At 35.2% G+C, this 23966-nt stretch overlaps 1 protein-coding gene across 2 annotated transcripts in view; it reads right to left on the bottom strand.

Moving 5' to 3' along the window:
* Positions 1 to 1701: 1701 nt before the first annotated feature.
* The window catches only part of NEDD1 (NEDD1 gamma-tubulin ring complex targeting factor), a 46043-nt gene continuing 23778 nt past the window's right edge, over positions 1702 to 23966 (bottom strand). The window contains exons 6-15 of one of the 2 annotated variants that reach the window (XM_007467151.1): positions 22360 to 22589; positions 20502 to 20703; positions 19936 to 20131; positions 16253 to 16381; positions 13779 to 13826; positions 12422 to 12624; positions 11398 to 11551; positions 10316 to 10472; positions 4291 to 4357; positions 1702 to 3479 (exon numbers count right to left, since the gene is read on the bottom strand). In XM_007467151.1, coding sequence (XP_007467213.1) covers positions 3375 to 3479; positions 4291 to 4357; positions 10316 to 10472; positions 11398 to 11551; positions 12422 to 12624; positions 13779 to 13826; positions 16253 to 16381; positions 19936 to 20131; positions 20502 to 20703; positions 22360 to 22589 — 1491 coding nt within the window. In that variant the 3' untranslated portion in view covers positions 1702 to 3374. The remainder of the gene's footprint in view (positions 3480 to 4290; positions 4358 to 10315; positions 10473 to 11397; positions 11552 to 12421; positions 12625 to 13778; positions 13827 to 16252; positions 16382 to 19935; positions 20132 to 20501; positions 20704 to 22359; positions 22590 to 23966) is intronic. The other variant, XM_007467150.1, reaches the window with a different exon arrangement.

Raw genomic sequence — 23966 nt, 5'->3', positions numbered from 1 at the left:
TCTCTTTCATTCTTACTTTGCTAAGAGTTTTTAATCAGAAATAAATGTTGGATATTGTCAAATGCTCTTTTTGCATTTATTGAGATGATCATATGGTTTCCCTATGTTAAGTCTGTTAACATAGTGAATTACATTAATTTTATGTTAGCCCAAATTTGCTTTCTTGAGATAAGCCTAAGTCATATGTATTATCATTTTTTATACATCATTGGATTCCAATTGCTAAAATTTTGTTTAGTACTTCTGTTATCTGTACTTCTAATAAATATTGGTTTGTAGTTTTCCTGTGATTTTGGTGTTAGGGTAATGCTGACCTCAAAGAATAAGTTGGGAATTATCCCCTCTTCTATTTCCTGGAAGCATTTGTTGAGAGTTGGGATATTTTCTTCTTTAAATATTTTAAAGAATTCACCAGTGTAGCCATTTAGATTTGGCATTTTCTTTGTCAGAAATATCTGCAGAATCTGTAGTGATGTCACTTCTTTCATTCCTGATACTGGTAATGTAAGGGGGGTTTTATGTTTCTCATCAATCTAGCTAAAGGTTTATCAATTTTATTGATCTCAAAGAACTAGCTTTAAATTTCACTGATTTTCTCAATTGATTTTGTTTTCTATTGCACTGAGTTCTTCTCTAATCTTTTCATTTGCTCCTTTTGGGTTTTACTTGCTATTATTTTTCTAGCTTAAAGTGGAAGCTGAAGTTATTGAGTCCTTTCCTTTTCTAATACAGGTATTTAATGATATAAATTTCCCTGTAAGTACTGCTTTAGCTGATTCCCACAAATTATAATTTCATTTGCATTCACTTCATTATACATTCTCATTTTTTATTTCATCTTTTTATGTTTAAGCAATTTGTACCTTTATATTTTAAGTGGATTTCATGGATTCAGTATACAGTTGGATAAAAAAGATTCACTCTCATAATAAGGATAACTGACAACTTATACTTAATGCAATTACTGATACTGCTGTTTAAATCTACTATTTTACTGTTTATTTTCTATTTGTCCCATTTATTCTTTGTTCCCCTTTCTTCTCTTCCTTCCTTCTTTTGGATTATTTTCTATGGCTACATTTTATCATCTTTGTTGGTTTACTAGTTATCACTTTTTCTTTTGTGGTTGCTTTGGGGTTTACAGTATACATTCTCAGCTTATAACATTCTACTTTCAGGTAGTATTATTCTGCTTCACAGTTAGTATAAGAATCTTAAGAGTAGTATGCTTTCATTTCCCTCCTCTCACCCTTGATGATACTCTTCTCAGACATTTCACTTTACATATGTTAACCACACAATACATTGTTATTATTTTTGCTTTAAATTGTCTATTAGCCTTTAATGAAAATTTAAAATAAGAAAAAAAAGTCTTACATTTGTACACACATTTACCATTTTTGTTGCTCTTTATTCCTTTGCATAGAAGATTTCTATCCAGTACCTTTAACATTTCCTGTAGGGCAAGTCTTCTTGTGATAAATTCTTTCAGCCTTTCTAGCTTTGAAAAAGTTTTATTTCATTTTCAAAAGGTATTCTCACTAGGTACAGAATCTAAGTTGAGTTTTTTATTTTCAAAAATTCAGTATTTGAAAATTATTTCAAATATTTTGTGTCTTTTTAAAATTCAGTTGTATAAATCCAATCTCTATTATGCTATCTTGGCCAGAGGCTAAAATTCAATTTCAAGTTTCCCATTTTTACCATTTAAAATTTTTCATGCTTATTTAGCTTTTAAATTCCATGACAAAAAAAAGTTTCATCTTTATGCATAAGATTACTAAAATTATTTTATTTACCCAACCTCTTTTAATACACATTATGTGCATTTATAGAAAAAGGCAATAGGAAAATATTAACCGATTTAAATACAGCATGTAGCAAAACACACTTTTATGTCTTCTAAATCTGTTTGATAATGATATATAAGAAAACCTGTTATAAACCATAATGCTTTTATAACCTGTCAGGAAAAAAGATTATAGAAGCACTCCTAAAGCACTCCTAAAGGATACAAATGTATCCTCTGAGCCGCACTAGGACAAAGTAATCTGCTTTTATTTCTTGAAGTAATTATTAGTATGTTTACACTTATTTAATATATCCTTAAAATCTCTCATCACTTAGGGGAAAAAAGTTAGTAAGCTAGCTAGATTTCTTTTTTTTTTAATAGAGTTCCTTTAGTAAATACTTTCATCTCAGAAGTCAAAATTGGGCAGGAGTGCTATATACAAGATACATAGTTTAAATCTTTGGGACAAAAGACTATAAGAAGGGAAACAAGCCAGTAGCCCTCCTAATCTTGTATCACTAAAAATGTAGATCAGCGCAGGCAGATATACACATCTACATATTATCAAAGAGGTATAGATTCTTTTGACAATTAACCTTCCTGTTGTGTTTTATTTAATTTTATTTATTTTATAGTAAGGTCAATAGTATAAAATATTACACACAACACACAAAGAATTAGAGAAAGTTAATGATATAAACCACAAAACAAAGTAAACCACACCTCATTTGGGAGAAAAAAATGGCACTAATACTGTAATATTTAGTATGTAATATGAAATTTTCACTGTTTATAAGTTGAATTATATTGATTGAAACTTTATAGTATAATTTTGTATGTTATTAATTCATGAGATAATCAGCAGATATGCAGTTCTGGTTGAGTCTTATAAACCCTTAAAAGTTTTCATAAAGTGAAATTAGCTAAAAAATACTGACCAGGAGTAGAGATTTGTTAGAAGTATAATACAGTAACATAAATGCAATAGATATAATGTAATCTGTGCAATTTGAAATTCTGAAAATTTTCTTATCAAATGTACAAGTAATAAATAATAGTCATACTTGACTTCATCAAGTTAACAAAATAATTACTAATCAACCTTGTGTTTTATTAGTCAATTGCTTAGAAACCCAAAACACCAATTAAAATTACTTTCTCCATAAAAATAGAAGGTATCTCAAACTCTTTAATGATCAAACATCCAAAAAAATTTGGAAGGCAACTGTCAACCAAAAATATTATCTGTTTAAAAGAGGTTATTAAAAAACATAATCTATTTTTTTTTCTGCACAATTTTCTTTTCTTATGAAAAAGGGCACTTAGTGTATAGCTAAAGCTTTCAGAAAATAAAGATTCTGTTGGCTTTCCTCTTAGGCAGATGACACAGTGTACAGTTTTTAATACAAAAATATAAATATTTTTGACAGAAAAGATGAAATAGTGGTTGGTAAACAACCCCAACACCCTTTCACTCGAAAAAAAATTTTCCCAGAGGCCATGAAAACAATACTGAATCTATGTAGCTCTGTGTTGCCAGAAGCTTCCCAAATTACAAAACATTAAAGTATTCACTGAAATTTCAAAAGTGTGCCCGTAGTCTTTTGTTTTCTTCTCGTAGTCTTTCAATTTCCGCCACTAAACCTTCATTCACTGAGTATCTTTCCAACAAAGAGTGCATTTCATTCTAGAAAAGGGGAAAAAAACGCTTTTAAAATTACTGGCATTTCACATTTATTTGGCAAGCCGTTTTACATATTTTCAGCTATCATTTTTCTCATGTTCGATTAACTAACTGAATGATTTTTTTTTTTTTTTTTAATAATACACAATGTATTTATTTATTTATTTATTTATTTATGGCTGTGCTGGGTCTTCATTTCTGTGCATGGGCTCTCTCCAGTTGCGGCAAGTGGGGGTCACTCCTCATTGCGGTGCGCAGGCCTCTCACTATCGCGGCCTCTGTCGTTGCGGAGCACAGGCTCCAGACGCGCAGGCTCAGTAACTGTGGCCCACGGGCCCAGTTGCTCCATGGCATGTGGGATCTTCCCAGACCAGGGCTCGAACCCGTGTCGTCTGCATTGGCAGGCAGATTCTCAACCACTGCGCCACCAGGGAAGCCCAGAATGATTTTTTTTTTAACTTAACCACCCTTACTACTTTGTTAATATAAATGAAAGAGCACTGGTGAAATTTATATATTTGGAAAGCTTATATTTGCACATTTCGGAAGCTTTTTGCTTACTTACTGCAAAAAAAAAGCTGTGAAAAAGTAGCTATCATACTTTTTTTTATCATACTATCATATCATATCTTTGTAACTATCACAGGTTACACAGAAGGGTGACTAGTTAAAATCTATTTTACTTATTAAATTTCTAAAACTCCCTGTTTATTTCTTAGCAATTAGATAAAACTAAGTAAAAATACATCACCCCTTTATGGACTTTTTAGATCCACAGCTATGCTCACTTACAATAAAATATGTCAATACATACCAACTGCATATGAAACTGTTTAATCATCTCCACTTGCAAATTCACAATATCCTTATGGCATGCTTCTCTAGGGAAGAATGTAAAATATTTATTAGAATTGTAACAGTTTTACCAGCTCTAGATCATTCAAGAAAATGGCTAAACTCTTATCGTTTCATGTTACTGTTAATAATTATTATTACAATAGTAAAAATACCACTGCACCTAGCATTTATTTACTATGCGCTAGGCACTGTTTCTTGTACTTCAGCTGTAAGAACTCATTTAATCTTCACAACTAGGTGCAATTATTATCTCCATTTTACCAATGAAGTAATTGAGTCACAGAGTAGTTATAACTTATCCAATGTCACACAACTAGTAAATGGTGGAGTAGGATATAACACCAGGCTGTCTACCTCCAGAACTCTCATTATACTACATTCCTTAATACAGAAATTATCATTAAGGAAAGACACAGGTTTATATTAAATGAAATACAGACAATGCTCTAGGTTATAATGTTTTAACTATTATCAGCGTTTAAGCTATCAAAAAGAAAAAAAAAATAATTCCAGCAGAATGAAAAGAGCCTATTTGGGTGGTTGTAACAAAGGTTACTCAATAAAATGCAATTAATTCATGCCTACAAAAGCCATAAAAGTGGGAATTCCCCAGCATCCCAGTGGTTAGGACTCAGCACTTTCACTGCCGTGGCCCGGGTTCAATCCCTGGTCAGGGAACCAAGATCCTGCAAGCCACACGGTGCAGCCAAAGAAAAAGACATAAAAGTTATGAAGTATAACAATAAAAGGAACATTCAGCCACCTGCCACACAACTTATGGGCTAGAACATTACCAAAATCATAGAAGCTTCCTGTGTGCTCCTCTCTGACTCCAACATTTACCTCTTGGGAGAAGCCTAAGAAAGAAGTCACTACGCTGCTGAATTTTGTTTGAGCAAAGAAATGTTTTAAAAAGAAACATATATAAAAAAAAATATATATATATATATATATATATATATATATATATATATATATGTATGCTTGTATGTATAACACAGAATCTGTAGTCAGTCTATTTTCGTTGTGCTTGTTTTTGAGCATTACAAAGAGGGTACCATATCCTATGTAGGCTTGAGTAGTGGCCTTTTGAAAAATAATCCAGTATCATGTTTTCAAGTTTCATATTCTATATATCTGTAATTCACTGATTTATACTAGTGTGTACATTCTCCTGTCAATTTGAATTGTTTTCAAGTGTTTATTATTACAATGTTGTTATAAACAATCATGTATGTCTTCCAACCCACATGTGCCAATTTCTGTAGATGATATATCCAAGAGTAGATATGTTGAGTTATAGGTATGATCCAGAGGTACACTGTTCAGACTTACAAAATAACAGAAATTATTTTCCAAAGTGGTAGTATCAATGGACACACTCATCATCAGTATAACAGAGCTCATCTAGCTTTACATCCACACCAAGACTTGGTGTTACCAAGCTTTTTACAATATTTTCCCATCTATGGGTGTGAAATGGTATCCCATTGCATTTTCAGTTGTCTGATTAATTTGTAGGGCTGAGCATCTTTCCTTATGTTCATATGCCATTCCTCTTCTGTGAAATGCTTGTCTATGTCTTTAAACTATTTTTCTACTGAATGTCTTTTTAAAAAAAATTATATTATAAGAGTTCTTTACATAATCTGATCCTTTATTGGTTACATGAGTACTGCAGATACCTTTTGTCTTTTCATTTTATTAATAGTGTCCTGGGATGAACAATTCCTATTAATATTCTCAAATTTACTAACCTAATATTAATGCAAATTTATCAATCTATTTTTATAGGTAGTGTACCCTCTTATTTTTAAGTAACTTCTCAAACCCTGAAGTCATATATTGATATAAATTCTCTTACAATGCCTAAAATGTTTCCATTTACACTTTTACCCTGTATGGAACTGATTTTTTAAACAGCATGCAACAGGGATATATACATTTCCTCTGTCATATATCACATTTCCATATATACATAGGCATTTTGGGGGGGGGGCTATTTGATCCCTTTGGGCAATTTGTCCACCCTGTGTTAATGATACACTATTTTAATGATAGCCTATCTATCTGACAAACTAGTCCCCTTCAACCTTATTCTTCTCCAGCGTCTTGGTTATTCCGTATCTTCCTTCTTTCATATACATTTTGGAATTATCTCATCATCTTCTTCCAAAAATCCCAGTTGGGATTTGACTGGAATTGCATTCAATCTATAGACCAAGTTAGAACAACTGACAGCTTCATAATATCTTCCCATTTAAGTGTTAATGCTTTCTAATAAATTTTTTAAATGTTTTGCCACACAGATCTTTACCATCTTTGGCTAGATTTATTCCTAAGTACCTTATTTCTTCTGTTGCAACTAAAAGATATTTAAAAAATTTGTTTCTCTTCTGCTTTGAGTTATGACAAGAGCTGTATTAAAAAACAAACACAAACAAACAACAACAACAAGAAGTGAAGGCATCGTAGAACCACTAAAGTAGCCAGGATTGGAGGGGCCATGGTCTTGTAAAGAAGGCGAGGCTACTAGGTAACCTCCACATTTACCTCTGCTTTTCCCTCTGGGGGATGTGCTGATTCCATATTATGAGAAAAAGAGGCTGAGATGAGAGCAGTGGCCTGGAGTTTGAGACAGTCTCACTTGGTTGGGGAGTATTAGAATTCAGAACTCCCAAGGCAGCCAGCACTGCAAGGTCCAAGATTCTGGAAAGGGGGTACCTGTAGAAAGTAAACCTGAATCTGTGCAATTTCCCCTCAAGACATCTTTGACTCCTAAGCAATGCCTGTACTGAGTTAGATGGCAGGAAAACAAACATAAAGTGGCAGCTAGGGCTTCCCTGGTGGCGCAGTGGTTGAGAGTCTGCCTGCCGATGCAGGGGACACGGGTTCGTGCCCCGGTCCGGGAAGATCCCACATGCCGCCGAGCGGCTGGGCCCGTGAGCCATGGCCTTTGAGCCTGCACGTCTGGAGCCTGTGCTCCACAATGGGAGGGGCCCGTGTACCGCAAAAAAAAAAAAAAAAAAAAACCCAAAAAAAAAAAAAAAAAAAAAAGGCAGCTAAAGAGGAGAAAAGGATTTTGAGAGCCCTGTGATGAAGAATTGGAGGTTTAAGTTCGGGACTCACCAAGATAAAAAGGCCTGGTGAATACTCCAGACATTCAGCTCACATCTTAAAAGGGCACAGACTAAACCCTAGGAATAAAGGCAAACCAGAAATAAAATAGCCCTAAGAAAACCTAGAACCCAGGAAGTGATCTGCTTGCCAGAAGAAAGTTAAATCTTCTTTAAAGACAACAGAAGTAAACCCGCAGACTTCTGCTTAGGATGTTAGCTCCCCAGCCCTAATAATGAGAACAAGCCAGATAACCTATAAAATCATACATTTTAAATAAATTCAACTTTGAGAGTGCAAAGAAACCTAAATGAACTAAAATCCAGAAAATGGTGAGTCCCTCCAGAAGAAGAAAGACCCACAGTTGCTTTCATCCTAGACCAGGCGGCAGGGGAAGAAAGCTGCCACTGACAGGCTAGAGAGAGCTAGCTGAAATTTTTATAGATTTTTAAAGGTCAAGTGAAGACTGTCAAGACAGTTTAGAATCCCAAGGAGTCCCAGCCGAAAGTAAAGTCTCCATTCCCTCAACAACTTTTTGCCACAGGCCTTCACTGAGTGCTCACGTAAAAATCAGGGGCGGAGCAGGAGGGCTGAGAGAGACAGCCCCTAGGGCACAGATGCGCAGAGCCCGGTGAGGACTTAGGGCAGGGGAGGAGAACGGACGGTAACCCCTCTGGAGCACTCCAGGCCCTCTCAGAGGAGTCAGCCTCCAGAGCTGAGGGAGCACGGCTAGCAGAGAGCCTCTCAATAGCCCACTCTGTCCCTCCGTTGTAAGGTACAGCTGGCAATACCTACTGGAGGCTGAAGTCAGAGCAGGTGAATTTGCAGAAATCCTCTGAGCCATTCTGGGTCCTCTAAGCAGAGGCTGCCTATGGCTGACAGAGGGGCAGAAGAGCAGAGAGAGGCCCCTACCCACCCTCAATCCCCAGGTACAGGCACACAAGGCATGATTTCTTTCTAAATTTGCCCCAGAAGAACTTCTCCCTTTCTGTGTTTTCAACATTGCTTTATTCACATTATATTACAGCTGTAACCAGACAATTCTGCCATTTTGCCCTATATATGCATTCCTGAAATATTTCATATATTTTTAAAAACTGTTTATGGAAAAATAATAGGACCAGATTTTTTTTAACGTGGTATGTACATATAACGGAGTATTATTCAGCCTTAAAAAAGAAAGAAATCTTGACATGTGATGCGGATGAACCTGGAGGGCATAATGCTAAGTGAAATAAGCCTGACACAGAAGCACAAATACTGCATGAACCCATTTATGTGAGATATCTAAAACAGTCAAACTCATGGAAGCAAAGAACAGAATTGTGGGTGTCAGGGGCTGGGGAGAAGGGAAAACAGGGAGTTGCTAATCAACGAGTATAAAATTTCAATACACAAAGTAAGTTCAAGAGGACTGCTGTACAATATTGTGTCTATAGTTAACAATACCGTATATTGCACACTTGAAAATCCAAGAGGGTAGATCTCATGGTAAGTATTCTTACCACAATAATACTGAAAAAGCAAAAAAAAAAAGGAAAGAAAATAACAAGATTTAAGGAGAAAGGACTTGGGCAGACCACTCAAAACCTATATAATCTTTGTAACCTGAGCACTAACAAAAACAATTAAATCCTAATAAAAATATTAGCATAGTTTAAATGTTGAATAATCAAAGATTTTACCTTAGAAAAAGTGAGGGTCATTTGGTAAAAGGGGAAAGAAGACAGAAGAAAGGACTGGGGCTGTCAAGCATGGAGGCAAGGATAAAATGCCCAAAGATGGGGAAAAACCACAAAATAAGCACTTCCTAACACAAAGCACATAGCCAAGCCAAATTAAGAGGAAGGGAATAGGAAGAGATGGACATGGACAGGTGATTTGCTGCCTTTACCTGTGTTCATGTACTCTGTTTTGGTGGCTGTTACATGAACCACCAAAATTTCCTTATCATGTTGTCATTACTGCCCTATTTACAAATGAGTTAATTCACATCAGAGAAACACACATCATAGCAGCACACAATATACCTACCTTAATTAAACTACAATGCTTTTGTGGGCAGATCATCCGTTTTTGTATCCTTAGTATCAGTGCATACTAGGCACATTATAAATGTCAAAATGATTATTTTTCTTTAAAAATATATTTGTTTACATTTAAAAATTTTTTTCAAAACATTTTTAACATTAAAAAGAAACATGCACCAACAAAAAATGCACATCTTCTCCAACATTCTTTTGCCCATGGTATTCCAAATCTGAGTAAGAGTACTAAGTAACTAAAGGTCAGAAAAGGAAGAAAAATGCAAAAGATTCTAATAATTGAAAATAGCTTTCAAAATATATTGAGATGACAGGTAAAAGGAACCAGCATTCTAGAACATTCTTACAACGTTCAAAATTCAAAGAATGAGAGACAAGAACAGATCCAGGCAAGAACTTTTTAAAATTAAGTATTACATTCTGATGCATTCTATTTGAAAATATTCAGAATTCCTTTAAAAAATATCTTTACTACATTACTGCACATAGCATACTTAACAGGTGATCTATAAATATTTTAAGAATCCCATTTGAGCTTACCAGAATCTGTCCATAGTTTGATGATGAAAAAGATCCACAATGGCAGCCAGCCTGCTACACCATCCTGCCAAGTTATCTAATAACTGCCCTAGGGAAATGTGCCTTTTCCTACATGATATAAAATAAACTCAGCACTTCAAGATCAACGAAACTCATATTTTCTATGGTTTTATGGACCCCAGAACTTAGGCAAAAGTAGTAACCACAAACATTACTCATAGTTATAGTTTTAGACCTAATAAAAAAAGCTAGTCAAGGTCTAGATAATTTCTCAATTACCTAAAGTCATCCAATGTTTCCTGTATCATGTTCTGAATAAAACGGATTTGAACAGATGTCAGTGGTGCATTTGGCCGATTATTTCCAATGGTATCAGCTATTTTTTCTGATAGTGAACTGGCAACTCCAGCAGTGACAGAAGATGCTATCTTTGGATCTAAAATTAAAAATGGACAAAATATTAATAGTCAACTTGGACTAAGAGACATCAAACACTTCTAAATATGATTTGGCAAGAGAAAACTTGAAAAACTGGTAAGAAACAGTGATCTTGTGACAGTTAGAAAAATTCACTGTCTGGAATACAAATCTTAGAAACTTTCAATGACATTATTTCTAATAAGTCATTTATCTATCTATCAATCTATCTACCTATCTACCTACCTACCTAAACTGCCAACTGTCTAATGTAATAACATATGACAGAGGAATTAATCTTGAAGAATCTCTGAATCATTTTCTCTTACAAAAGATGAATGTGACAAGCCACACCACAAACTAGATAAACCAAGACTATTAGAAACAAACAGAAGGAACAGAGGAGTAAAGTAGTTCTACAGGCAAGGCCCTAGAGTTTAAGCTAATGCAATATATCCACAGAAATCTTAAAATATAGGTGTCTATATAAAAGAGCTACTACTATACAAAGAGTATTTTGTATAGGTAACTCTTATCGCTGAACCTAATATCACTTTAAATGTGATGGAGTTTTTAGGGTCTCTGCCATGAACTCTATAGACAGAACTTTAATATGGAAAAAAAAGACAATGTCAGGTACTTAATGACCCATTTTCAAAGGGTCCTATATTCCTATCTGTACCATAGTAGATCAAGACACTTACATACTGGATTGAAAATGAAATTCACACCCAAAGAGTACCAAATCAATGTGGCTGAATTTAACATTTCATACCCATTTCATCGTCTTCTAGTAAGAGAGTCACACACTAGAGAAGTGTCATAAATTTTAAATTCCTTGAACTTTCTCGTCTATGATCACTCTCTTAACTTATCCTTTTCAAGTTAAAATACTGGGAGTTTTCAACTTGGCACTCAAACATCAGGAAGTTTTATGTACTTACTTGGAGTTGAGGATCCATTGACTGGAGATTCATATATAAACAGGCCTTCAATTTCTTCTTCTAGCTTTTCAAATTTCTCAGGACTTCTTGTTTGGTTGGATGATGGAGAGGTATTTAGATTTCCAGTTTCAGCACCAGAGATCAACTTTGCAAACTTCACATTTAAAATAAACAATTAATATATAAATTCTGGTTTTATCCATATTATCCATATAATTTGTAACTACTTTTCTCTTTTTTCCAGTAAGTACGGTCAGAAAAAGGAAGAATAGAAAGGTATCTCGAAGGAGAAAAAAATGTTGCTAGGGCCAGTGGCAAAATAAATCAACTTTACTAATCAAAAACAATTTCAATGCTAACATGATAAGCAAAAGCTCACTTACTAAGAATCTGCGGTTGAATATCATTTAAAATGGCTATCACAGGCCAAAAAACTAAATAAATAAATCCCCAAACTCTCATGTGATAACTGGTCAGAAATATTTCAAAAATAAGTCAAAAGCCTTTTTTGTACTTCTTAAATGATATCTTTTCAATATCATTCTAAAAAATAAAAATGAAAATAAACAGACATACTGCACAATAGACTCTATTAGATTACAGCAGAAGGTAATGATGATGAAATACGTTCTCAGCACCATCAATTTGCTCTAAGACTTAGAGTAAAAGACTTGACCACCAACTTGGTGCTTTGTGCTACAATGGAAATACATTCTAAAAGAAGTCAGGTATAAAATATTCTTACACAGACAGTTAAATCAAGTATCTTGTCTTAGGAAACAAACAGTGTAAGATTACACCTGCTGTTACCTCCAACATATCCAAAGACAGATTTCAAAAGTATTCTTCAGTTTTTAACATGTGACATCAAGATTTAAGAATATTTTCTACCTAGTAAGTGCACAGCACTGTCAATAATTAGGACATATCCAGTGGCAGCTACCTGCTTTCTAGTGATGAGATGCATTATACTTGCTAGTGATAAACACACACAGTGAGTTCAATATCATTTATAGGCAGATACCTGCTTGAAGGAGTCTTTAGGTTCCTGTTTTCCCAGATACATTTTCTTAGATTCAGCTGTCAGATCATGATTTTCATTTTCTTCTTTCCCTGGAGACCCCATAAAGACATTAAGAGGACTAGAATGCAACACTGAAGTGCTTGAAGCTACTGGAATTTTTCTTGGAGGAAACACTGAGTTCAACTGTGGTAGAAAGTCAAGGCCTGAAAAAGAGGAGGAAAAAACTAGCACTTATATGGGATGTTCCCCAATCTTGGATATTTAAGAAAAGCACTTAACACAATAGACATGTTAACACGGTAGAAAGACATGGGATTTCGATTCAGAAGACAGGTTCACTTATCAGCTCTACCCCTTATTTCATTTGAGTTTTTGGGTAAAAGTCGTAAAACTCTCTGTGACTGTTAAGTGATCTGTAAATGTGAATGATGATATCCACCTCCCTGAGTGGTGAGGCTTAAAAGAGATATTGTATGTGAAGATACATTGAAAACTGCAAAATACAATGAATGTTTTAGTAAATAAAAGTTTTTGACAAAACTGTTAATTTGGTATATGTCTGTGGTATATCTTGGTAGGTAGCCTCTAAGATGGTTCCTCATGATCTCCACCTCCTGCCAAGGATCCACGGCCTCATGTAATCACCTCCCTTGGAATGTGGGTTGGACCTAGGAACTTGCTTCTAACAAAGAGTATATAGCAAGAGTGGCAGATCTCACTTCCAAGATTAAGTTACAAACACACTGTGGCTTCCATCTTGAGTGCCCTCTCACTTTCTCACACCAGCCCTGAGAGAAGCCAGTGGCCGTGTTGTCAACTGCCCTGTGGAGAGGCCCACATAGGCAGGAACTGATATTTTCGGCCAATAGCCACATGAATGAGTTTGGAAGCAGATCCTTGCCCAGTCAAGCCTTGAGATGACTGCAGCCCTGCTGACACCCTAATTAAAACATCATGAGACATCTGAAGCCAAAGGTACCCAACTAAGCCATGCTTGGATTCTTCACCCACAATTATGAGATGGTAAGTGTTCTTTTTTTTTTTTTTTTCTTGCGTTATGCGGGCCTCTCACTGTCGCGGCCTCTCCCATTTGCGGAGCACAGGCTCCGGATGCGCAGGCCCAGCGGCCATGGCTCACGGGCCCAGCCGCTCCGCGGCATGTGGGATCTTCCCGAAACGGGGCACGAACCCGCGTCTCCTGCATCGGCAGGCGGACTCCCAACCACTGCGCCACCAGGGAAGCCCGGTAAGTGTTCTTTTAAACTTCAAAATATTGGAGTAATTTGTTTGTTACACAGCAGTAGATAACACAAAATCACTTTTAACTTTGATAAAAATACTTCTCAACAGTTCTTACCATCTCCTTTGCCTACGGACTCATCACTTCCTTTGTTAACTACAGCATCTAAAATAAAATTAGAAAATAAAATTTAAAAAATAGTGAAAAAGAAGCCATAGCAATTTAGGCTTCCTATTCGTTCCCCAAAGAGTTCAGGGACTAATAGTTTTAAGAAGAAAAATCTGAGTGAAGGTAAAGCTAGTATTCATATAAACTTCCCTTTTCATTCTTTTAGCTTCATGCATAGCAGCAAAGATAATTCTATGTATACAGTCATTTAATGAGACAGCAAGGTATACTAGAAAAAGCACTGGAGTAGGCTCCAGAGACCTGTAATCCAGTTCTGCTTATACCACTGAATAGCTCTGTGACCTTGGACAAGACTTTAATATAATTATGCTTCAGTTTCTGTACCTATATAATGGGGACCATGCCCTGACCATCTCACAAGACTGTTTTGAGGATCAATTGAAATAATGTAAAAATATTTTGTAAGCAACACAATGTTATTAAAAATATAAGGTTTCATTAAAATTTTTTCAATGGTAGAACATGTTTAAGAATATTTCAATACTGTAATATTATTCATTTACCAAATAACAACCAAAAATTGCTTAACTCCATTTTAACAGATTAATAGAAAAATGGGCAAACGTCATCAAAACATTCACCAGAAATTCACATGGCCAATAAATTGATTATCATACATGATTATCATATTAGTAGGACTATCATCCATCTCTCCATCCATTCATCTATCTGCGTGTGTGTATTATACCTAGTAATCGCACAACACAGACACTTTTATATAAGTTACTCATTTTTTCCTAACAAAAGCAGAGGTACTCCTATTTAAAAGATGAAGAAATTGAAGCACAAACAGATTAAGACTTTTACCTAAGTAGTGTTGAATCTTTGAGATTAAAACACAAATCTCTTGACAGTGAAAACCAGTACTATATTTAGTATCCATGTCTTTTTCTTATCAATAATATCAAACTCTAATAAACGAAGGGCCTACGGCTCAAATTCTAATCATATCTTTTTAAACAGCAAAAGCAATTAAAATGAATTTATACCCTTTATTACTTTCAAAAACCATTAAAAAGGATTTCATTTATAACTCAAACACTTTCAAAAAGCCCCTTCAATTAAAAAATTACTCCAGCGGTTCTCATAAACAAAGCTCCACAATTGGGTACTAACCACCAAAACCTTTCTCAACTCCAGCCCAAGCCACTTTTACCTCCTTTGCCCACATCTCTCCTCTCTTTACCCCTCAACTAGGTAGTATGACCTCTCTTCATCCTGAAAGGAATCCTTCCTCTTTTATTAGATGGAAGATAGCAATTTGACCGGGCAATTTAAGGACTCATTTTCAAGCTGGGGTAAGGCAGAAGACACTCAATAATTCTGTACCACTACATATATATTTATTCTTTCTGCTTATGAAATTAGTTGAAGAAAATTTTGAAACCAGACAATTTTAAAGTAAAAAGTTAAATTTTATAAGCTCATGAGTGGATGTAATAATTTAAACACCCTGCTACTGATGACATTTAGATTCACTCCTGTTTTTCAATACTATAAATAAACAGTAAACACACAAATCTCTGTGGTCTTCTCTGAATATTTTCTTAGGTAAATTTATAGAAATGGAATTAACAGGACAAAAAGAATGAATATTTAAGTCTGCCAAATCGTCTTCTAGAAATTTACCCATACTGTTAATAATACTGCTATCAGTAGTGAGACTATCCCAGTAAAGAAAATAGTATGAACATTAATCAGCACCAAAAAAGCACAGCCAAACCATGTGCCTAGTTCATATAGAGTGAACAACAATGATATATAATATTTCCATTTAACAAACTGGCAAAGGTTTTTTTGTTGTTTTTTTGGCTTTTTTCTTTTTAATGGCAACGTCTACTAGCAATGGGGAGTGTGTGTGTGTGTGTGTGTGTGTGTGTGTGTGTGTGTGTGTGTGTGTGTGTGTGTGTGTGTGTGTGTGTGGTACTTTCATATATAGTTAGTGTAAAAGATGAGGCAATCTAACCCCCAGCCATATTTCTCCATGAAAACATTTAATACCAGTTAAATACTAATAATTAAAGAAACAAATTTTTTTATGTTAGGAAGATATTTTTTGCCTATCAAAATATCCAAGATTTGGGGAAGATTTATTTAGAAGATACAAGTAAAAGATTGCCTATGGAGGCAAAACTTCCTTTAAGAAACTTCTGTGGAAATTAAAATGCTAACTTGAGAGCTATTTGCTTGGTTCCCATGTGAAAATTACTAGCATATATTTTGGAATGATAACATTTGAAATATCTGGGCAAAGGGAAAGATACCATCTCAGGGATTGAGAAAATTAGCAACTGTCATGAATAGAGTGAGACTGAAGCTATTATCCACCTCTTTTAGCCAGAATAAAAATGTCATGACGACCCGAGCAAGAGGACATGATCCTCTGATCTGAACAGACTTACCATCTCTGACAGGTGAGAACATGTCACCTAAACTACTTTTTCCAGTATCATCAAAGCTGGAGAAATCCTGGGTTTTCCCACTCTCTGTCTCCTTAGATAAAATATCTGTGTTTATGCTTCGAGGCAGACCTTATAGAAATTGGATATAAAAATAAACATTTTTATTATTTCTCATAATAAATTTATCATGAGAAGCTAGGCTCTAAAAATGAATGCCTTACCTATATCATTGGTAACACTACAACTGTGGGCATCAGGAAAAGAAAGCAGAATATAACAATAGCTCAGTTAAGCATCCTTTGCATGGAATGAAGGGCTCCTCAAAAGCAAATAACTTATTTGCTCATATAACACCACTTTTTAAATCTACTTTGATAGAACTTTTCTAAATAATTCATGTACTTTTCTTAAACAACTTATTTTTGTTAGTGACTGACTCACCGTTAGGATCATCTACCAGTGATTAAAAAAAAGTCTCTAAGGCATATAGTACAATGCCTAACATATAGCAGTTTTCAAGCAATGTTAGTTCCTTTCCCCAGCTTGCAGTGAATGGATCTCTTTTTTCCCCTTTTTATTTTTTTCTTCACTAACAGTGGGAACCTAACCCTGCTCTCAGCGTTACTGACCTTAAATGACTTCATTAACCTTGGGATAGTTTACTGAGAGGAAGGAAACCAGAATACCAAACTCATAAAGAATAGTACAGTAGACAACAATAAAGAGGCATGCAGTTTACTTCCTCTCTCAGTATATTATTGCATGACTTTAGGGCAAGGACGTTATAATAGGAACTCTGCAGGCTCAGTAACTTCTTGCTCATTTTTGGGTCAAGGACTGAGTTCCAGAGATTCAAGAACTTTGATGAAATCTTGGCATTTGAATCGGTAGCATATTACTGCTTATATTTTAAAAACTTTTTTATTTGCCATCTTGGTCCCAAATGAAAACTGAAAAGCCTGGGATAAAAACAAAGATTAGCTTTGTTCACAATATTCAAAAATGTCCAAGCCTGGCTAATGAAATAAACCTAATAACCTCACAAAAGTTATGACCAAACACTTGTACATCACTGTCATTGAAGGGTGTTTATACCAAGAGTGTAATCGGTTATAAAGAAGAAATTTCTCTCCCTTTTCTAGGTCCTCAACATGTTTGAATGCATAACTCTAGCCTTGGAACTTTATGAAACAGAAGCTTGGTATCATTTGAAAATAGTGCTAAAGCCTTATTTTTCTCTTCTTAAATGGCTGTTTCCTACTGAAACTGAGCACTAGCAACAAGTCTGCAGACAGAGGTTCTTTTTTAAAAATATATTTATTTTTTTTTTTGGCTGTGTTGGGTCTTCAAGGCTGTGCGCGGACTTTCTCTAGTTGTGGCGAGTGGGGGCTACTCTTCGTTGCGGTGCACAGGCTGCTCATTGCAGTGGCTTCTCTTGTTGTGGAGCATGGTCTCTAGGCGCGCAGGCTTCAGTAGTTGTGGCATGCAGGCTCAGTAGTTGTGGCTCGCAGGCTCTAGAGCGCAGGCTCAGTAGCTGTGGCACACCAGCTTAGTTGCTTCGCGACATGTGGGATCTTCCCGAACCAAGGATGGAACCCATGTCCCCTGCATTGGCAGGAGGATTCTTAACCATGGCACCACCAGGGAAGTCCCTGCAGAAGTTCTTTTCAATAACTAAATTAGGACACCTTCAGTAGAAGCCATATGACCTTATTTCAAATTTATTTTACACCATGCTTAAAGTAATAGCAATAATGATGATCATAACGACAATATTAGCAACACTATATACTGAGTGCCTACATGTGCTATGCCCTTTTGATACATTTTCTCCGATTTTCACAATAACCCCAAATGTTAAATATTATCTATGGAAGAGAAAAATGAGGAAAAAGCATGGTTAAGAAAACTGCCTACTAATAAGAACCTGCTGTATAACACAGGGAACTCCACTTCGCTGTACAGCAGAAACTAACACAACATTGTAAAACAACTATACCCCAATAAAAAATATATATATGTAAAAGAAAACTGCCTAAAGTTATCCAGGTAGGAAGGTGACAGATCTGAGACTGAAGTCTAACATACTCTCAACGTTTCACAGGGGGAAAAATGTACATGTGTGTGAGTTGAGAGAGAGAAAATGACGCAGCAAATGTGGTAAAATTTGTAAAATGGTGAATCTGCTAAAGGATATACTAGAACTCAAGAGTTCTTTGTATTATTATTGAAACTTTTCTGTAAGTTTGCAATTATTTCAAAATAAAATCAATAAACAGAAATTTCTCTTTGTGGGTGCACAGTAAGCAAGCATTTTGCCAGAAACTGCTAATCAGCCAAGAATTATCATTAATTGGTAGCCCTGCAGACCCAAGTCTTCCATATCTAATTAATGCTGCCATTGTTACACATAAACTTCCTTATTAAAAACTAAATGAAAGACATTGAGACTTCAGAAAGTTTACAATAAATGAGAGAATCTTTACTTTAATTTTTGAAAATTATGAATAAAATAAATAATAATTTTTTAAACTAACACCAATTTTCATAACATAGTTAATTCAACATCTTGGCAAACATTATTTCTTCTTTTAAACAGATAGCAATAGTATTAGTTTCTAGGAGTTCTTAAATAAGGACCTTATTATTTTTCTACATAATATATAATGATTTTTATGTAAGGATGATATAGATATTTAAAGATAATTTATAGTGAATATACTTATTATATTTTTTAAAAAATTCTACACTACCAAGACTAACAAATTAAAGTTTTGCTTATACTTGGGAATAGTAAACTCATATTGAAAAAGCACCAACAAATATGTGTGCTCAATTTAAAGTACTTGTCCTGAAAATTCAAAAAGACATGAGTACATTCATTTCTGGTAAGAATACTTTAGAGACATACTGGTATATCATGCAGACTTTTAAAAATAAGTTGAAAGTTGACAGTATAGCATAACTTCTTAAAATAAAAACAAAAAGGCTTTCAGGAATTTAGGGAATTATGATCTTTATTGTAGGCAAAGAACATCTTCTACAATAAGTATGGGGAAGCTTATCACCATATTATACCTTCACAAAGTCTAAATGAACTCTTCTTTAAGAACTGTTTCATCAATATGATTATCAGAGTAGAAGAAATTACTTAAAAATTTCAACATTTTCATTTATTTTTATTTAACAAATGACTAATTTACGGCTTAATATGTGCCAGGTACTATTCAGTACTTAAATATATTCATTTCATCACCTGACTTACTTTCCAGTCTGAAAAATGAAATATAGGGGCCATTGATAGCTTTTTTTTTTTTTTTAACTAAGAGATCAAATCATAGTGAAAGCATCGAAGTTTCATATTCTCTACTGATTAATCTAAAGGCACAATGAAAAGTCATCTAGTCTGTAGCGGTACTTCTGAGGGCATTATTACTGTTTTTAAAATATGTTACAACAAAAGTTCAGCTAAACAGAGTAAGTGAAATACCTTTCATTAATCTTTTAAAAATTTATAGCGGAAGTTAAATTTTTCACTTTTTCAATTTTCACTAACTACTAATAATTTTACCTAAATACTCAAGTGAATTTAAGTTCTAGGTTCTTAAAGAAAGTGATAATGATATCCATTTGGGGAGGAGACAGGATGAGAAGTCCAAATACTATATATAAACAACATTTACCTGCTTTGTCTTGAACAGCAACTGTTCCTTTCCCCACAGCTGCTGTCGTGGGCTGTGGCAGAACTGTGGCAATGGAAGTGGTAGCTGCTTCTCTGACAACTCCAGAATTCTGGACTCCTCCACTAGCAGTGCTCACGTTAACAGTACGTTTGCTCACAGCTGTGGGCTTATTTGAAAAGCCTTTATTTAAACCTGACTGAAACGGAAGGGAATATTTAAAAGCTCAGGTTTCTAATGCTCCACACGAGACATTAATATTTCATAAATTCCCTATTAGTTTAAAAAATAGTTTTTCCTTAGAAATCTTAAGCCTGCTAGTGGATGTGAGTTTCCCTCTGAACCATAAAAGCCTTTTAATGTTTTTGAAGAGAGAAATGTGAAAAGCGCAAAAAAAGTTTTAAAACTAAGTATCAAATGGATTTGTACTAAAATTATTTACAATGCTTTGATATAAAAATTATGAAGCAAAACTACACTGTGTTTAATTGACAACATATGATTTCTATATTCTGAACTAGATTTATTTAGTAAAATCAAAAATGCTGAAAAAAAAGAAAATATCTTACCTTAGAAAGGACAGTGGAGTACTGAAATGCTATACATTGCACAGATGTCTTATGTGCACTGATGGTTTTAATTGGTGATTTCAACATCCTTAAATCATATTGATATATTTTCCCACGGGAAGATCCAATAGCCAAAGTGGCTCCATCAGGCATGAAATCTACTGCAGTTAGAGGAGCGTCAGCCACTAAAGTTTTCACTAGCCTTTGGAAAGGAGAGCAAAGTATATGTAGATATGTGAATGTATATATATAAGCTTATACGACACATAAACAACTGTAAACCAAAAGCAAAGTTACTTAGATTTCGGCAAAGTTACTTGGAATACCCATCTCAAATGTTTGTTTAAAGCAGAAATGTAGAATTAGACCTGGACATTTCTACTACAATGGCATGTATAGCAGTTCCTATACTGCTAAGCACTCCATCCTATTTTTCTATTCGCTTCCAATAGATACAATACATTCTATATGTTCTAGAAACAGGACCTATTTCTTTGAGTAATTATTATTTTGGCAGTGAACGTGATAGAATTCCTGCATGTTACTCCACAAATAAGGGCTCTATAGCCTCAGGGTTAAGGAGGTTCAAAGTATCCCCTTTCCAAACTGCTTAGGCCTCAAGAGGATTATGACCTTTGACAAGGAAGCAGCTGCTACTTTGCTCTTGGTTATGCATCTCTTGACCCAAAAGCTAACAGGATTCATGAGGCTTAATCCTCCCAGAAGTTAATACAGAAGTATGGATACTGATCTGCTGAAGCTGAACTCCTTGCTGGAGTGTCAGGTATACGAGAGTAATGGTTTACTGTTAGGGTTCTCAGTAAATTCGTTCAAAAAGAAAATAAAAAAAAAAAAAAAAAAAAAAAAAAAAAAAAAAGTAAAATAAGTAACAGTAAACTTTAAAAAGGGGCTCACAGTAGGTCCTTCCCTAGCAGTAATATTATAATAATGCCACTTCCTTTCACATGATCATTAGATATTGTTAGGTGTCTTGAATACACCTCTTGCAGTCTTGCAGTTTTTTTAGTTTTTTAAGCTAACCAAGCACACTTATAACTGTAAGAAGAACAGGAAGGCATAACAGACCTAGATACTTAGAGAATTACGTACCCTTTAGCTCTATATCAGTGGTTCTCAACTGGGGGTAATTTTACTACTTTTAATTTGGGGAGTACTACTGACATCTAGTAAGTGGAGGCCAGGGATGCTGCTGAATATCCTACAATGCTCAGGACAGCTCCCCATAACCAAGAATTATCCAGCCCAAAATGTCAACCGTTTAGAAACCCTGCTCTAGATAATGAATTAATTTTAAAGCAAATTAATCATATTGCTTTAAAAATATACAAATTTAGTTGTACTCTGAAAAAGAGTAATATGCATGCATGCTAAAATAAGGATGTGAAATCATTAACATGCTACCCCTCAACATTCATCATCCAGAAGTACTCTAAAGCAGGGGTCCCCAACCCCCAGGCCACGGACGGGTTCGGGTCCACTGCCCGTGCTGCACACAGTAGGAAGTGAGTGGACTGAGGGCGAGTGAGCAAAGCTTCATCTGCTGCTCTGCGCTCGCATTACGGCCTAAGCCATCCCCCCAACCCCCACCCCACCCCAACCCGTCCACAAAACCGGTCCCTGGTGCCAAGAAGGTTGGGGACCGCTGCTCTAAAGAACACCCACATCTCATCTAGTTTTTTCTGCATGGGAAAAAAAAGAAAATTCTACCTTATTAGATAACAAATACACAAACTTTACATCTTCTAACATTAATGAGAGGTCTATACAAATCACAAATATGGCTGCTAATGAAAGAATTATTTGTTACTAAATTAAGAAATGAGCATGCTATACTTACTTCTTACTTGAAGTGTCATAGAGAATGATTCTTTTATCCAAGCCTATAGTTACAAATAGCAATTCATTGACAGGGGAAAAACAGATGCCTGAACCTGGAGCTTTATGTGTACTGTCAAAGTTATGGTATGGACTCTGACTATTCACATCCCAGAGAGTTACTATTCCATTATCCGAAACACTGCCCAGTAGCGACTTCTTAAACAAGGAATACTTCAAGTGCCGAACAGACTATGAAAATAAAAATAAATTTTACGGAATTGTAAGCATACATAAGAACATTTTATATAAAGTATAAATATGGCCAACCACATTATTCACAAGGGATTTAGAACTTCTCTGGTTTATCACATAACAGGTTTCAATCATGACAACCATAAAATCATTTAGTGGGCTATAAGATGACCCTAAGACATCTTAATTCTAGTAACTGAATATTTGTCATGATTTTATTATGTTGGAGTAGAGTTATCTCAGTCACCTCTTTTTCAGAAGAAAAATACAATATATTGAGGTAAACTACATTAATTCATCAGGATTAGAACATTCCACCTAAATAAAAGGCCCAGTCACAGTCAAATCATGAATAAGTATAAGGGAACACTGGTAGAGAATAAGCAATAATATTTTGCATTTGTTTTCAATATATATTTTTGATATCTGGATATGTTTGAAACTGATGTGCTGGCAATTCAACACTTGAAGCACAATAAAAAATTAACTAAAATACAAAGGGGAATTGGCAACACTCTAGACTGGGGATGGACTATATACCCATTCTTTCAAAAGCTTTGGCCTGAGAGCAACACTAGCCTTTCTCTAAAACACTCATCTCTAGAGGCAGTGGAGACATTCTTTCTAGTTTCTGCTGGACAAGAATATACAAAGATCTAGTTTGAGTAAACAGGGCTTAGATTAAAACTGGATGAATTTTATCTACTTTTACTAAAATGTTGCTTTCAAACTTGACTGATATTATCATTTATCGTGCTGAAATTAAGTATTTTACATTTAAGCTATTTTTTTCCCCACACAGAAATAGCAATGTAAGTATAGAAATGAATATTAAGTAGAATCCACAAGAGTGGGAAACTAGCTATAAGACACCTTCAAACAGTTTAGTTATAGTCCGGAGTCAAGCAATGAATCATGTTCTAGATGGCAGGTATCAACTACACATATAGGTCCCAGATAAAACTGCCACAGAACAAAAGTCAAACCTGAGGGCTTTTTGTTTGTTCTATCTAATCTATCACACTCCAAAAAGATTTAAAACCACTAGCTTTGGGGCCTCCCTGGTGGCGCAGTGGTTGGGGGTCCGCCTGCCGATGCAGGGGATACGGGTTCGTGCCCCGGTCCGGGAGGATCCCACGTGCCGCGGAGCGGCTGGGCCCGTGAGCCATGGGCGCTGAGCTTGCGCATCCGGCAACGGGAAAGGCCACGACGGTGAGGGGCCCACATATCGCAAAAAAAAAAAAAAAAAAAAAAAAAAAAACCACTAGCTTTTATATATTAAAAAACTCATATTCTACTTCTAAGATGTTTCAAAATAGTAAGTATTAGCCCTCAACAACAAAAAAATATTTAGGAATAACATAACACAAATTC

This window comes from Lipotes vexillifer, unplaced genomic scaffold, assembly GCF_000442215.2.
Source record: "Lipotes vexillifer unplaced genomic scaffold, Lipotes_vexillifer_v1.1 scaffold237, whole genome shotgun sequence".
NCBI classification, from domain to species: domain Eukaryota; kingdom Metazoa; phylum Chordata; class Mammalia; order Artiodactyla; family Lipotidae; genus Lipotes; species Lipotes vexillifer.
The sequence above is the reverse complement of the archived record's forward strand: the minus strand, read 5'-3'. Positions and strand labels throughout refer to the sequence as shown.